The following is a 14562-nucleotide window of genomic DNA, read 5'->3' on the forward strand; positions in this document are numbered from 1 at the left end:
GAAAATACAGTTGAAGTTTATAATTATGTGAAATATACTGTTTAAAAAATACTTTGGGTAATGTTCATTTTTTCATATCATGCTGTATATTATACATATAAAAATATATACAAATCTTGCAATTTTCCCACTGGCCACTGGGGCTATTCTAGAGTCTCACTTCCTGTTCTTACAGGAAATGTACACGCACATTAACTGCAATGAAGTCCCGGAAGCCTCCTTTTGTACTGAAGCATCTAATGAGCGTGTGCAAAGGTTTATTGAGGATGAAGGGGGAGATGAAAAGTCACTTAAGGCATTGGTGGATCCTGTTTTATCAGCTTTATCAGCTATGACTAGAGGTATTGTTACCTGTCAATGCAATCCTGTCTGTGATGATAATGAGATTGTTGTGCAAATTGTCTCTTCAGAGCATATTAGAACATTAGCGCCACCTATAGGAAGCCGCAATCCTAAATGTCAATATTAACCCTTTAACGAGCCTTGCCACATGACTTACGATAAAAGCCCAAACCAGAATCTCAATTTGTTTCAGGGTACTGCCCCTCGTCAGTGCAAAGTGTGAGATCTGGTTTGGTTGGGTGAGAGGCGTCTGACCGGGATCCAAGTGGTAGCGTTTCTCGTTGTGGAGACTGACATGTCAAGCCTGACATGCCAAGGTGAGGAGACTTAAGCCTTGCAATGTTCCCCTGGGAAAGTAAATATGCAAATTGTCTCTTCAGAGAGGAAGAGGACTAAAGACAGGAAATTTAAGCCCCTGTGGCCAGAGTGAAAATTGCAAAATTTCTATTTTTTATATACAAATTTTGATATGGGAAAAAAAAACTTTACCTTTTTTTCACATTTTAACACAAAAAAACAATTTAAATAATAGTTAGTTTTCTGATGACGCAATCCCTTTAAGTTGTAGTTCGTTTGGTCAAGGAAACTCCCTGTATTTAGCACCATCCATCCCTTTATGCTATCTAGAAGCTCAGCCCCCACTGAGCAGAAACCTCCTAATTAAATGAACCTCATACTGCACTGTGGGGATGGAGTTTTACTTCTCAGGGGGTTGAATACTTTTGCAATGCATAGTATATTCTATTTTATCATCACAACAAGGCTACATTTTTTCATTTTCTTAACATTTTTTTCCTAAAATTTTCTAAGAAAAGAAAAATCTAAAGCCGTACTTACAGAGGGAGACGTTACGTCGGGTGGAGTGGACATATCCCCAAAAAGTGCTAATTGAGTCACAGCCTAAGAGGAAACAAAAAGGAGTAAGAGAAAGAAAACATTACTGATTTCTTATGGGGGCAATTTTGTGTCGTTAGCACAATATTTACTCGTTTATCATTCTCTCAATAATTAGAATCATAAATATAGTAACTTAAAGGAAAACTCCAACTATTGCATCACTTTATGTGGATGACCCCCTTTCCGACTCCTGATTGATCTTGATCATTTGAAAATTAAATATATAAATTCCCATTTTTTTTTTTAGTTTATCAAAATTAATTTCCATTTTGCATTTTCGAAAGCCTGGGCGGGGCTTTGTTGTCACATGACCATTTGTACCTCCCCAGCTTAGCCCATTTGTACTTCCCCAGCTTAACCCTGCGGATTCTAGGAGCTGCTACAATGTGGCAACCAGTCTGGAACAGACGGCCTTTGTAAAAACCTGGGAAACAACAATTGTGATGGATGGTATTTATGATAATTGGAGTTTTCCTTTAAGAGCAATCTGGAAAAGGAAAAACAATTACAAGAATCTTTAAGAAGAATTAACCGATTACATATTTAAACAGTTTCTGCAAATCATTTTATTTTTCTACAATTTTTATTCTTAGAATCGATTTTAATTCCGGAAATTAATAAAATAAAGGTAAATAAAATAAAAAGTAAAAAAAAATCTTTACAAAAGAGGTTGATCACTACTTTGGATGGGTGAGGGGGCATATTTTTGGACCCCCACATTATAGGATCTCCTTCCTGCACTACAAGTACCTGGATCTGGTTTGCTCGTTTGTTCCACTCACTTACATACCATTTCACGCTAGTCACCACAAAACTATAAAAGAAATGCAAGATTTTTGAAAAATCTCAGTTTTAACTATAATTTTTTTCAACCATTTTTCAAGGTGTTCTGTTATGAATGGGTCACCGATGAGGAGAGCGCAAAAGGCTATGCCACCAGAACACCAGAGAGGTTGGTCGCTCAGCGGATTGCAGACCCCTGAACTTAACAACACAACTAGCAGTAGCCGTGGAGCGTTCCTACGTTGCCCTAGACGCTTCGTCACAGCCGGAGGACTAACTAAGCCTAAAGACAGAAAGGTGAAATCTAAACTGCCCCGGAGCAGATCCCCAAAGGAATAGACAGCCCCCAAACATATATTGTCAGTGAGACAAGATGAAACACAAACACAGACAGAAAATAAACTGAGTAAATGATGGGTCCCACACTGACTAGACAGGACAGAACAGAAAAGGCACCGTCTGCAATCATGCAAAAACCCTAACAATTCCAACACGACTGATGTACAAAAATACTGAGGTTTGCACAACCTCGCCCCCACTATATCAGCACTCAGGTGTGAACTGGTGGCTAGCAACAGGCAAATACAGCAGGGGACTGAGCAAACAAACACAAGATACAAAAATACAGGGCAGGAGCCAGCAGCCCCAGAGGGAGCAAGCTGACCCCTGACAGCAAGGCAAAATCAGAAGCAAAGGGTTTAGCAAATGACACTTAGCTTGAAAAATGCAGGATCAGGCAGCAGACAGATATCCTCACTAAGCACAGAAAGGAGTATCACCGGCAGTCACTGAGATTAGTCTGCTCGCTTATGTACTCCCAGTCACCACCCCCACTCCTCCAATCATCCTCTGCAGCTGTTGGATTAACATCATGTTGACCAGCTCCACTACCAGCAGTATCCACCAGAGGGAGCCCTGCCTCAAAAGTCGGATTAAGAGAGTTCACAACAGTGTTCCCTTGATTTTTTTCAGCAAGACATAGCAAAAAACAACAACAAAAAAACAGAAAATAAAAGTGAATATAAAATAATTCTACCACTTCAGGCTTATTGCAGTCACCACTAGAGGGAGCATAGGAGCGTACAACATCTTCCACATACGTCTAAGCTCCCTCTAGTGGCCGCTGCTGGTTGGCAGAATTTTACTATCTATTTTAGAGGATTTGGAGCTCTGTATCAGTGATAGGGAGCTCTGCGTGCTTTACCGATATACCATGACATTTATGGGCACAAAATTTTGCAGCTAAAAATTTTAAAAGGTTGAGATTCCATTTAAAGGGACAAAGTTGCAAAACTGCTGGCAAATTACATGTATCTGGCATTCTTTTAATTTCAAGCACCTCTGTATAATGCCTTGTTCTAAGTATAACAGAATGGGAGAGATTCTTTTTAATTCCTTTCCTAAATATTGACATTAGAATAAGGAAGATAAGCCAGATTGATCTCAAGCCGAGCCCCTTTCCTGCAAAGTTGTACCCCTTGTCTGATAGTATTATATTAATTTTCTTTTCCCGGACTGGTGGTTTCAGGATCATAGTGTATTCTACTGCATCGTGATGCAATCAGGCAGTCATCCACATGGTAATATTGTTTGTTACCAGTAAGGAGGGTCTATGAATGAATTATTTACCGCGCACTTGACCTCTTTTTAAGCTCCCTGGCTTATTTAAAATGTTCTACTTAAGAAATCCTTCAAAATAAAACATGAAAAACTAAACATTTATAATGTCAGACTGAGCCGGGGAAAGGAGAACTGGGAACGGATCCAGAGGAGGACGATCTCCCGGCTTCGCACAGTCTGCGCTGCTGCAGCTAATTGAGAAACAACCAGGAAAATTGTATCAAAATATAAAAAGAAGAAAAGCGGTGGAAAAAAAAAGAAAGGCAAAAAGAAAAGTACCTCTAGAGGAGTAACTGTGGGTTCCGTATAAAGGAGGGAACATGCCATCAAAATGGGTTCAAGCTATGTTTCCCCGATGAGTTTTTTTACGCTGCCTATTTTCAAAATATGCAAGTAACTTATTTTACTTAATGGGCGCAGAAAAGCTGCAGCATCAAAAACTCATCGTGGGAATGTAGCCTGATTCTAAAACACTGGATACTACAATTGAAATCAAGGAATTGGGCACTGGCTAAAGGGGCAATTACCTAGAGTATCACAGATGAGGGGGCTCCCGGGTCCCTATGACAACTATGAGGGTACTAAAAGCTTTCACACCTTTGCTGTTAGTGAAATCTCTGCTCTGTACGGCTATGTTCACACCATCCGATCACTGGCTCGCTCTTGTTATCTGCACCTCAAAAACATTTCTAGAATTCGACCTTTTCTTGCCTTTGACTCCTCAAAAACTCTTACTGTTTCTCTTATTCATTCTCGTCTGGACTATTGTAACTCTCTTCTAATCGGTCTCCCTCTTACCAAACTCTCCCCCCTCCAATCTGTCTTGAATGATGCAGCCAGGATCATATTCCTCACCAATCATTACACCGATGCCTCTACCTTGTGCCAGTCATTACACTGGCTACCCATCCACTCCAGAATCCAGTATAAACTTATTACCGTCACCCACAAAGCCCTCCATGGCTCAGCACCACCCTACATCTCCTCCCTTGTTTCAGTAGACCACCCTACCCACGCCCTCCGTTCTGCTGATGACCTGAGGTTAGCATCCTCAATAGTCAGAACCTCCCACTCCCATCTCCAAGACTTTACACGTGCTGCGCCAATTCTTTGGAATGCACTTCCCAGGTCAATACGATTAGTCCCCAATCCCCACAATTTTAAGCGTGCCCTGAAAACGCATTTATTCAGACTGGCCTATCGCCTCAACACATTAACCTAATCTATCCCTGTGTGACACAGCCAAAAGTTTTACCATAACCAGGTTCCCCGCATCATGTTCCCACATGCTTTATGCATCCATTAGCCCTCTGCGTCTGTACTGATACACACTTAACATTATGGCTGGTCCATACAATCAGGGCAATTATTACCACCCACCTTTCGTGTCTACCTCTTTCCTCATAGACTGTAAGCTTGCGAGCAGTGCCCTCATTCCTCTTGGTATCTGTTATGATCTATGTGATTATTGTTATGCTGTAATGTCTATTGTCTGTACAAGTCCCCTCTGATATGTAAAGTGCTGCGGAATATGTCGGCGCCATAGAAATAAAATTTATTACCTTGTGTTTTTGCTGCGTTTTATTTCTGCAGGCAAATTCTGCTCTCCTGGCAGTCGAAAAAAGCTGCTCAGAAAAGCAGGTTTTGCTGCAGATCATATGTGTCATTTGTCTATACTACAGCTTTAATAAAGTTAGATTTATTCACCAAAATAACTGCAAAAATGCAGCAAACATTTTTCACAGCGTTTTTTGCACTTTTTCGTTGCTTTCTATGGAGACGAAAAAAAAAAAAGCTGAAAGAATTGACGGAAAAAAAAAAGTCGGGGGTAGAAAAGTAATCGAGTGCTGGAGATTCCTGAACTCTCAGCTTTTGCTGGTAGTGTATAAAGCAGCTTTTAATTTGAAGAAAAAAAGCAGCAAAAAAACTGCTGTAAGAACGCAACATGTGAACATAGCTTACATATTTTAGAAAGGATAGAAATGTCTCGCTGGGAAAATCCATCTGATTGTCAGACGATAACGATACATACTGGATACATGTATTAACAAATAGAAAGGCAGAAAGTTTACAAAACTTTTATAAAGTGTCCAAACATAACAACTAATGTCCTAAGGAGGGGGAAGGGCCCTACTGGGACAAGTCTAACAGACAAGGGTGAAAGGTTTTGTATTTTAATACAGATTCTGATATGGAAGAAAAAAAATTATGAAATAAAAAAAAAACTTCATTTAACACAAAAATCTGATTGATACAATAGGTGATTTTCTGATGATAGATTCTCTTTAAAGTCACTTACTTATGAAGTTCTATAACATTTTTTCTTACACAATGATCAAGTTAATACACATAAGACTATATCGACCCTTTAACTGTCTCACAATGAAACTTTTAAGAAAGGGGGGGATGAGGGAATGTGTGGACCCCTATGTTACAGAATGGAAAGACATAACTTTTCTACATGCAGCATGACGTTTGGTTGCTTTCGTGACATCTCTTTTCTCCATTAGCAATGATTTTGGAGATTACTGACGATCTGTAATTTTTGGATCACTGATGTTAATCATCGTTTGATTCTAATATTGGTAATTATAAGGTTTCATTGGAATCACGTCGTGCTGCGCTATTGTAGCAGCGATGCCTCGGTCCCATCTTACCTCGATGACGTCAGAAGGATTCTCATCAAAACAAATTAAGTCTCCGTTCTGTAACAGCAAAGAATGATGGATGAGAGTGAAATGAGCGGCACAATGTGGAGGAATGACGGATATGAAGAAGAAGCATCATAGGACGAGGCGCAAAAGCGGACGCCTCAGGAATATTAATGCTAATGAAAGGTAATGGGCTCGATTTATCACAGAAGAGACTCAGTGTGAAGAAGGTGAAAAAGAGCCGGGAACGTAGATCCACGTCACATCCACCAAAGGTCATCACTAAATATACCCTAGATTACAAGCAAAGAAGGCTCCAATAATGTACACGTTGTATAAGGCCCTGCGCACACATGTACATGAAGATGAGAGGAGTCACTGGGTACATACATTACTCATCCAGATTACATCCTGTATTATACCCCAGAGCTGCACTCACTATTCTGCTGGTACAGTCACTGTGTACATACATTACATTACTGATCCTGAGTTACATCCTGTATGATACTCCAGAGCTGCACTCACTATTCTGCTGGTGCAGTCACTGTGTACATACATTACTGATCCTGAGTTACATCCTGTATTATACTCCAGAGCTGCACTCACTATTCTGTTGGTTCGATCCTGAGTTACATCCTGTATTATACCCCAGAGCTGCACTCACTATTCTGCTGGTGCAGTCATTGTGTACATACATTACTGATCCTGAGTTACATCCTGTATTATATCCCAGAGCTGCACTCACTATTCTGCTGGTGCAGTCACTGTGTGCATACATTACATTACTGATCCTGAGTTACATCCTGTATTATACCTCCAGAGCTGCACTCACTATTCTGCTGGTGTAGTCACTGTGTACATACATTACATTACTGATCCTGTACTGATCCTGAGTTACATCCTGTATTATACCCCAGAGCTGCACTCACTATTCTGCCTGTGCAGTCACTGTGTACATACATTACATTACTGATCCTGAGTTACCTCCTGTATTATACCTCCAGAGCTGCACTCACTATTCTGCTGGTGTAGTCACTGTGTACATACATTACATTACTGATCCTGTACTGATCCTGAGTTACATCCTGTATTATACTCCAGAGCTGCACTCACTATTCTGCTGGTGCAGTCACTGTGTACATAGATTACTGATCCTGTACTGATCCTGAGTTACATCCTGTATTGTACTCCAGAGCTGCACTCACTATTCTGCTGGTGCAGTCACTGTGTACATAGATTACTGATCCTGTACTGATCCTGAGTTACATCCTGTATTGTACTCCAGAGCTGCACTCACTATTCTGCTGGTGCAGTCACTGTGTACATACATTACATTACTGATCCTGAGTTACATCCTGTATTATACTCCAGAGCTGCACTCACTATTCTTCTGGTGCAGTCACTGCGTACATACATTACATACACTGGTTCTGAGTTACATCCTGTATCACATTAGCATAACATATATAAACAGCAGTAATCCAAGTATACAAAAATGTACAATACATATAAGTTGTGATTGGATATTTTCCGTGTTATTGTGATTTTCTTGCAAACAAAAAATTAAAAAAAAATTTTTGTCTGATGTAGGAGGGTCAAGTTTGTTGTCTGTTTATGCACTAAATAACTTGGTAAGTCCCATAGATCATGGAGTGAGTTGTGCCAAACTATGAAATCAGCTCTGCTACATCTAATTTTACAACTAATTACCGTAATTAGAATCGTGAATGCAGCTTGAGTGTGACCGGAGTATCTGTGAGAGTATCTGCATGATGAATGTAGCACAAGACTGATACATGAAGGATTTGTTACCAAATACTCTATGTACATATGTGGACTTTAAAGGGCCAGTACGCCTAAATTTAGTGCCAATCTATTATATAAAGCTCAAGTGAGTGTATGTATGTACAGTTGTGGCCAAAAGTATTGACACCCCTGCAATTCTGTCAGATAATACTCAGTTTCTTCCTGAAAATGATTGCAAACACAAATTCTTTGGTATTATTATCTTCATTTAATTTGTCTTAAATGAAAAAACACAAAAGAGAATGAAGCAAAAAGCAAAACATTGATCATTTCACACAAAACTCCAAAAATGGGCCAGACAAAAGTATTGGCACCCTCAGCCTAATACTTGGTTGCACAACCTTTAGCCAAAATAACTGCGACCAACCGCTTCCGGTAACCATCAATGAGTTTCTTACAATGCTCTGCTGGAATTTTAGACCATTCTTCTTTGGCAAACTGCTCCAGGTCCCTGATATTTGAAGGGTGCCTTCTCCAAACTACCATTTTTAGATCTCTCCACAGGTGTTCTATGGGATTCAGGTCTGGACTCATTGCTGGCCACCTTAGAAGTCTCCAGTGCTTCCTCTCAAACCATTTTCTAGTGCTTTTTGAAGTGTGTTTTGGGTCATTGTCCTGCTGGAAGACCCATGACCTCTGAGGGAGACGCAGCTTTCTCACACTGGGCCCTACATTATGCTGCAAAATTTGTTGGTAGTCTTCTGACTTCATAATGCCATGCACACGGTCAAGCAGTCCAGTGCCAGAGGCAGCAAAGCAACCCCAAAACATCAGGGAACCTCCGCCATGTTTGACTGTAGGGACCGTGTCCTGTAAACTCTATGTTGATACCTTTGCCCAAAAAGCTCTACTTTTGTCTCATCTGACCAGAGAATATTCGTCCAAAACGTTTTAGGCTTTTTCAGGTAAGTTTTGGCAAACTCCAGCCTGGCTTTTTTATGTCTCGGGGTAAGAAGTGGGGTCTTCCTGGATCTCCTACCATACAGCCCCTTTTCATTCAGACGCCGACGGATAGTACGGGTTGACACTGTTGTACCCTCGGACTGCAGGGCAGCTTGAACTTGTTTGGATGTTAGTCGAGGTTCTTTATCCAACATCCGCACAATCTTGCGTTGAAATCTCTTGTCAATTTTTCTTTTCCGTCCACATCTAGGGAGGTTAGCCACAGTGCCATGGGCATTAAACTTCTTGATGACAATGCGCACGGTAGACACAGGAGCATTCAGGTCTTTGGAGATGGACTTGTAGCCTTGAGATTGCTCATGCTTCCTCACAATTTGGTTTCTCAAGTCCTCGGACAGTTCTTTGGTCTTCTTTCTTTTCTCCATGCTCAATGTGGTACACACAAGGACACAGGACAGAGGTTGAGTCAACTTTAATCCATGTCAACTGGCTGCAAGTGTGATTTAGTTATTGCCAACACCTGTTAGGTGCCACAGGTAAGTTACAGGTGCTGTTAATTACACAAATTACAGAAGCATCACATGATTTTTCGAACAGTGCCAATACTTTTGTCCACCCTCTTTTTTATGTTTGGTGTGGAATTATATCCAATTTGGCTTTAGGACAATTCTTTTTGTGTTTTTTCATTTAAGACTAGTGTTGAGCATTCCGATACCGCAAGTATCGGGTATCAGCCGATACTTGCTGTATCGGAATTCCGATACCGACTTCCGATATTTTTTCAATATCGGAATTCGGCATCGGAATCGGAAGTTCAGTTGATTGACGGCCTGACGTCATCATGATGCGCGGTGTGTGCGCATCATGATGCGCCGTCATTTCGGGCCTTCCGGGGGTCTCTGCCGGCCTGCCGGGGGGCTGTGCCGGCCTGCCGGGGGGCTGTGTGGACTGCCCGGGGTCTGTACCGGCCTGCCGGGGGGCTGTGCCGGCCTGCCGGTGGTCTGTGCACCCTGTGGGGGTCTGTACCGGCCTGCCGGGGGGCTGTGCCGGCCTGCCGGGGGGCTGTGCTGATGTCCGGGGGTCTGTGCAAGCATCGTCCGATGGGACTACAAGTCCCATCGGGCGATGCCTGCTACCATGACAGTGATTGACACATTAGCCAATGATGGGACAGTAGTAGTCCCATCATCCGGCTAATGTGTTAAATGTTAAAAAGAAAAAAAAAAAAAATACTACATACATACTACATGCTACATACATACTACATATATACTACATACATACTACATACATGCTACATACATACTACATGCATGCTACATACATACTACATATATACTACATACATACTACATACATACTGCATGCTACATACATACTACATACATACTACATACATACTACATGCATGCTACATATATACTACATGCTACATACATACCACATACATACTACATGCATGCTACATATATACTACATGCTACATACATACCACATACATACTACATACATGCTACATATATACTACATGCTACATACATACCACATACATACTACATACATGCTACATACATACTACATACATACTACATGCATGCTACATACATACTACATACATACTACATGCATGCTACATACATACTACATGCATGCTACATACATGCTACATACATACTACATATATACTACATACATACTACATATATACTACATACATACTACATACATACCACATATATACTACATACATACTACATGCATGCTACATACATACTACATGCTACATACATACCACATACATACTACATACATGCTACATATATACTACATGCATGCTACATACATACTACATATATACTACATGCATGCTACATACATACTACATGCTACATGCATGCTACATACATACTACATACATACTACATGCTACATACATACCACATATATACTACATACATACAATACATTCATACAATACATACATAGACATACAGTACATATAACATAGAGTAACATACTTACCAATACTTGTCACATTGTTCCCCGAAGCCATTGTCTTTCCGGAATAAATATTAACATAACAAACCACAAAAATACTCACCCACGATCCGAAGCAGTCCACGAGTGTGTCCCACGACGATCTTGGGTAGAGAACTGCAGCATCAGATGATGCTGCCGTTCTCTACGGGCTGCAGGAATCCAATGACGGAAGGTAGGTATCCTTCCGCACTGTATTCCTCCGCCACTTAAAAAAAAAAAAGTCCCTAGTCTCACTTTATGCCATTGCTGTGTGGGAAATTCCCACACAGCAATGGCATAAAGTGAGACTAGGGACTTTTTTTTTTTTTAAGTGGCGGAGGAATACAGTGCGGAAGGATACCTACCTTCCGTCATTGGATTCCTGCAGCCCGTAGAGAACGGCAGCAACAGCTGATGCTGCCGTTCTCTACCCAAGATCGTCGTGGGACACACTCGTGGACTGCTTCGGATCGTGGGTGAGTATTTTTGTGGTTTGTTATGTTAATATTTATTCCGTAGACGACAATGGCTTCGGGGAACAATGTGACAAGTATTGGTAAGTATGTTACTCTATGTTATATGTACTGTATGTCTATGTATGTATTGTATGAATGTATTGTATGTATGTAGTATATATTTGGTATGTATGTAGCATGTAGTATGTATGTAGTATGTATGTAGCATGCATGTAGCATGCAGTATGTATGTAGCATGCAGTATGTATGTAGCATGCATGTAGTATATATGTAGTATGTATGTAGCATGCATGTAGTATATATGTAGCATGTATGTGGTATGTATGTAGCATGTAGTATGTATGTAGCATGCATGTAGTATGTATGTAGCATGTATGTAGTATATATGTAGTATGTATGTAGTATGTATGTAGCATGTAGTATGTATGTAGCATGCATGTAGTATATATGTAGTATGTATGTAGCATGTAGTATGTATGTGGTATGTATGTAGCATGTAGTATGTATGTAGCATGCATGTAGTATATATGTAGTATGTATGTAGCATGTAGTATGCAGTATGTATGTAGCATGCATGTAGTATATATGTAGTATGTATGTTGCATGTAGTATGAATGTAGCATGTATGTAGTATGTAGTATGAATGTAGCATGTATGTAGTATGCATGTTGTATGTATGTAGCATGTAATTTTTTTTTTTTTTTTTTTTTTTTTTACATTTAACACATTAGCCGGATGATGGGACTACTACTGTCCCATCATTGGCTAATGTGTCAATCACTGTCATGGTAGCAGGCATCGCCCGATGGGACTTGTAGTCCCATCGGACGATGCCTGCACAGACCCCCGGAGCCTGCACAGACCACCGGCAGGCCGGCACAGCCCCCCGGAGCCTGCACAGCCCCCCGGCAGGCTGGCACAGCCCCCCGGAGCCTGCACAGCCCCCCGGCAGGCCGGCACAGCCCCCCGGCAGGCCGGCACAGCCCCCCGGAGCCTGCACAGACCACCGGCAGGCCGGCACAGACCACCGGAGCCTGCACAGACCCCCTGGCAGGCCGGCACAGCCCCCCGAAAGGCCCGTACAGACCCCAGAGAGGCTGTACAAGGGCAGGAAAGGGTTTTTCTTATTCCGATACCGGAAGTCCCATAGACTTGAATGGGACTTCCGGTATCGGAATCGGCGATACCGATACTTTTTTTAAAGATCGGCCGATACCATCCGATACGATACTTTGAAGTATCGGATGGTATCGCTCAACTCTATTTAAGACAAATTAAATGAAGATAATAATACCAAAGAATTTGTGTTTGCAATCATTTTCAGGAAGAAACTGAATATTATCTGACAGAATTGCAGGGGTGTCATTACTTTTGGCCACAACTGTATGTGTGTATGTCCGGGATTGGCATCTGCATCGTCGCAACTACAGCCACAAAATTTGGCACAGTCACACGTCTGGACCCTGAGAGCGTCATAGGCTATGTTGTGAGGTGAAATTTTAACCCCGCGCATTCCAATTCACCAAACAATTTTGCCGCTATCTACATAATGCGGAAAAAGTGTGTGTCCATCAAGCCCCGCCCCTCATTATGATGTCATAATGGTTGACTATGGGATGGAGGATATGTATGATGGGTATATGGGCACGGGACTATGGGATGGAGGATAATTATAATTTGCTATAACTAACCACAGTTAGTTACTATGCCCGGGCAGCGCCGGGCTCTTCAGCTAGTCTATAATAATGATGGTGCCTTATAAGAAATCTAAGAAAAAAGTATCGGCTATCAGCCACATATGGATATAAACAACTTTGGAAATTCTCTACAAGTGGCTGATAACAGGCAACCATAGACCATATTTACCAGCAGAAGAGAGAATATTGGGGTTCATGTCCCTTTAAGTGTTATGTGCCTGTCATATTGTATCATACTATATGGAATATTTCAGCCAAAGAATCTGTCAGAGCTTAGAAATGATCCATGGCGTGCGGATAACCTCCCGATCCACGCACCTTCTGAAAAGGCCAGAACTGCACTACGCACGATACAGGGGGAGCGGGTCACGGGACCCTCATTTATATTGTCCAAAAAGTGATGCTATTTACTAATGAACGGTGGCAAGAAATGTATCCACCGGAATAACCGGCGAGAAGAGATCCTGCACATCACATGGGAGGCTTAGATACATGGCTCAGCAGTCAGTATCACACAGGAGAGGATTAGATACACAGCTCAGCAGACAGTATCACACAGGAGAGGATTAGATGCACGGCTCGGCAGACAGTAACACACAGGATAGGATTAGATACAGCGGCTCAGCAGTCAGTATCACACAGGATAGGATTAGATACAACGGCTCAGCAGTCAGTATCACACAGGATAGGATTAGATGCACAGCTCAGCAGACAGTACCACACAGGAGAGGATTAGATACACGGCTCAGCAGACAGTATCACACAGGATAGGATTAGATACAGCGGCTCCGCAGTCAGTATCACACAGGATAGGATTAGATACACGGCTCAGCAGACAGTATCACACAGGATAGGATTAGATACAGCGGCTCAGCAGTCAGTATCACACAGGATAGGATTAGATGCACAGCTCAGCAGACAGTATCACACAGGAGAGGATTAGATGCACAGCTCCGCAGACAGTATCACACAGGAGAGGATTAGATACACAGCTCATCAGAGAGTATCAGACATGATTGGGTTAGAGCCATGGCTCAGTATCACACAGACAATAATGTGAATATTGGGGGTGACTTTGCTCCGTCCTCTGTGTTTCGGGGTGCGGGGAGGTGACTTGTGCCCCGATGTTTCTCTTTGTAATGAGTAGTGCAAGCTCAGATGTATCAGATGAATCGCTCACAGCTCGAGGTCTTATCGCTCGCTTCTCGTCGGGTTCTAATCGCTCGCAGGTCGAGATGTTATCACTCGTGGCTTGGAATTTTATCGTTTGTGATTCGGGATGTTATCACTCGCGGCTCGGGATGTTATCTTTTGCGGATTGGGATGTTGTCGCTTGGGGCTAGGGTTCTTGTCGCTCGTGGCTCGGGA

General features: G+C 41.9%; 1 protein-coding gene across 12 annotated transcripts in view; it reads right to left on the reverse strand.

Annotated features, from left to right (window-relative positions):
- DAB1 (DAB adaptor protein 1) overlaps positions 1–14562 on the reverse strand; it is a 947480-nt gene that overhangs the window by 39810 nt on the left and 893108 nt on the right. For 7 of the 12 annotated variants that reach the window (XM_073544564.1, XM_073544566.1, XM_073544561.1 and 4 more), the window contains 2 exons: positions 6300–6347; positions 1180–1242 (listed from right to left, as the gene is read on the reverse strand). In XM_073544564.1, coding sequence (XP_073400665.1) covers positions 1180–1242; positions 6300–6347 — 111 coding nt within the window. The remainder of the gene's footprint in view (positions 1–1179; positions 1243–6299; positions 6348–14562) is intronic. The other 5 variants (XM_073544572.1, XM_073544568.1, XM_073544570.1 and 2 more) reach the window with 1 other exon arrangement.

This window comes from Dendrobates tinctorius, unplaced genomic scaffold, assembly GCF_039654945.1.
Source record: "Dendrobates tinctorius isolate UK_male_01 unplaced genomic scaffold, ASM3965494v1 ptg000138l, whole genome shotgun sequence".
Lineage (NCBI taxonomy): Eukaryota > Metazoa > Chordata > Amphibia > Anura > Dendrobatidae > Dendrobates > Dendrobates tinctorius.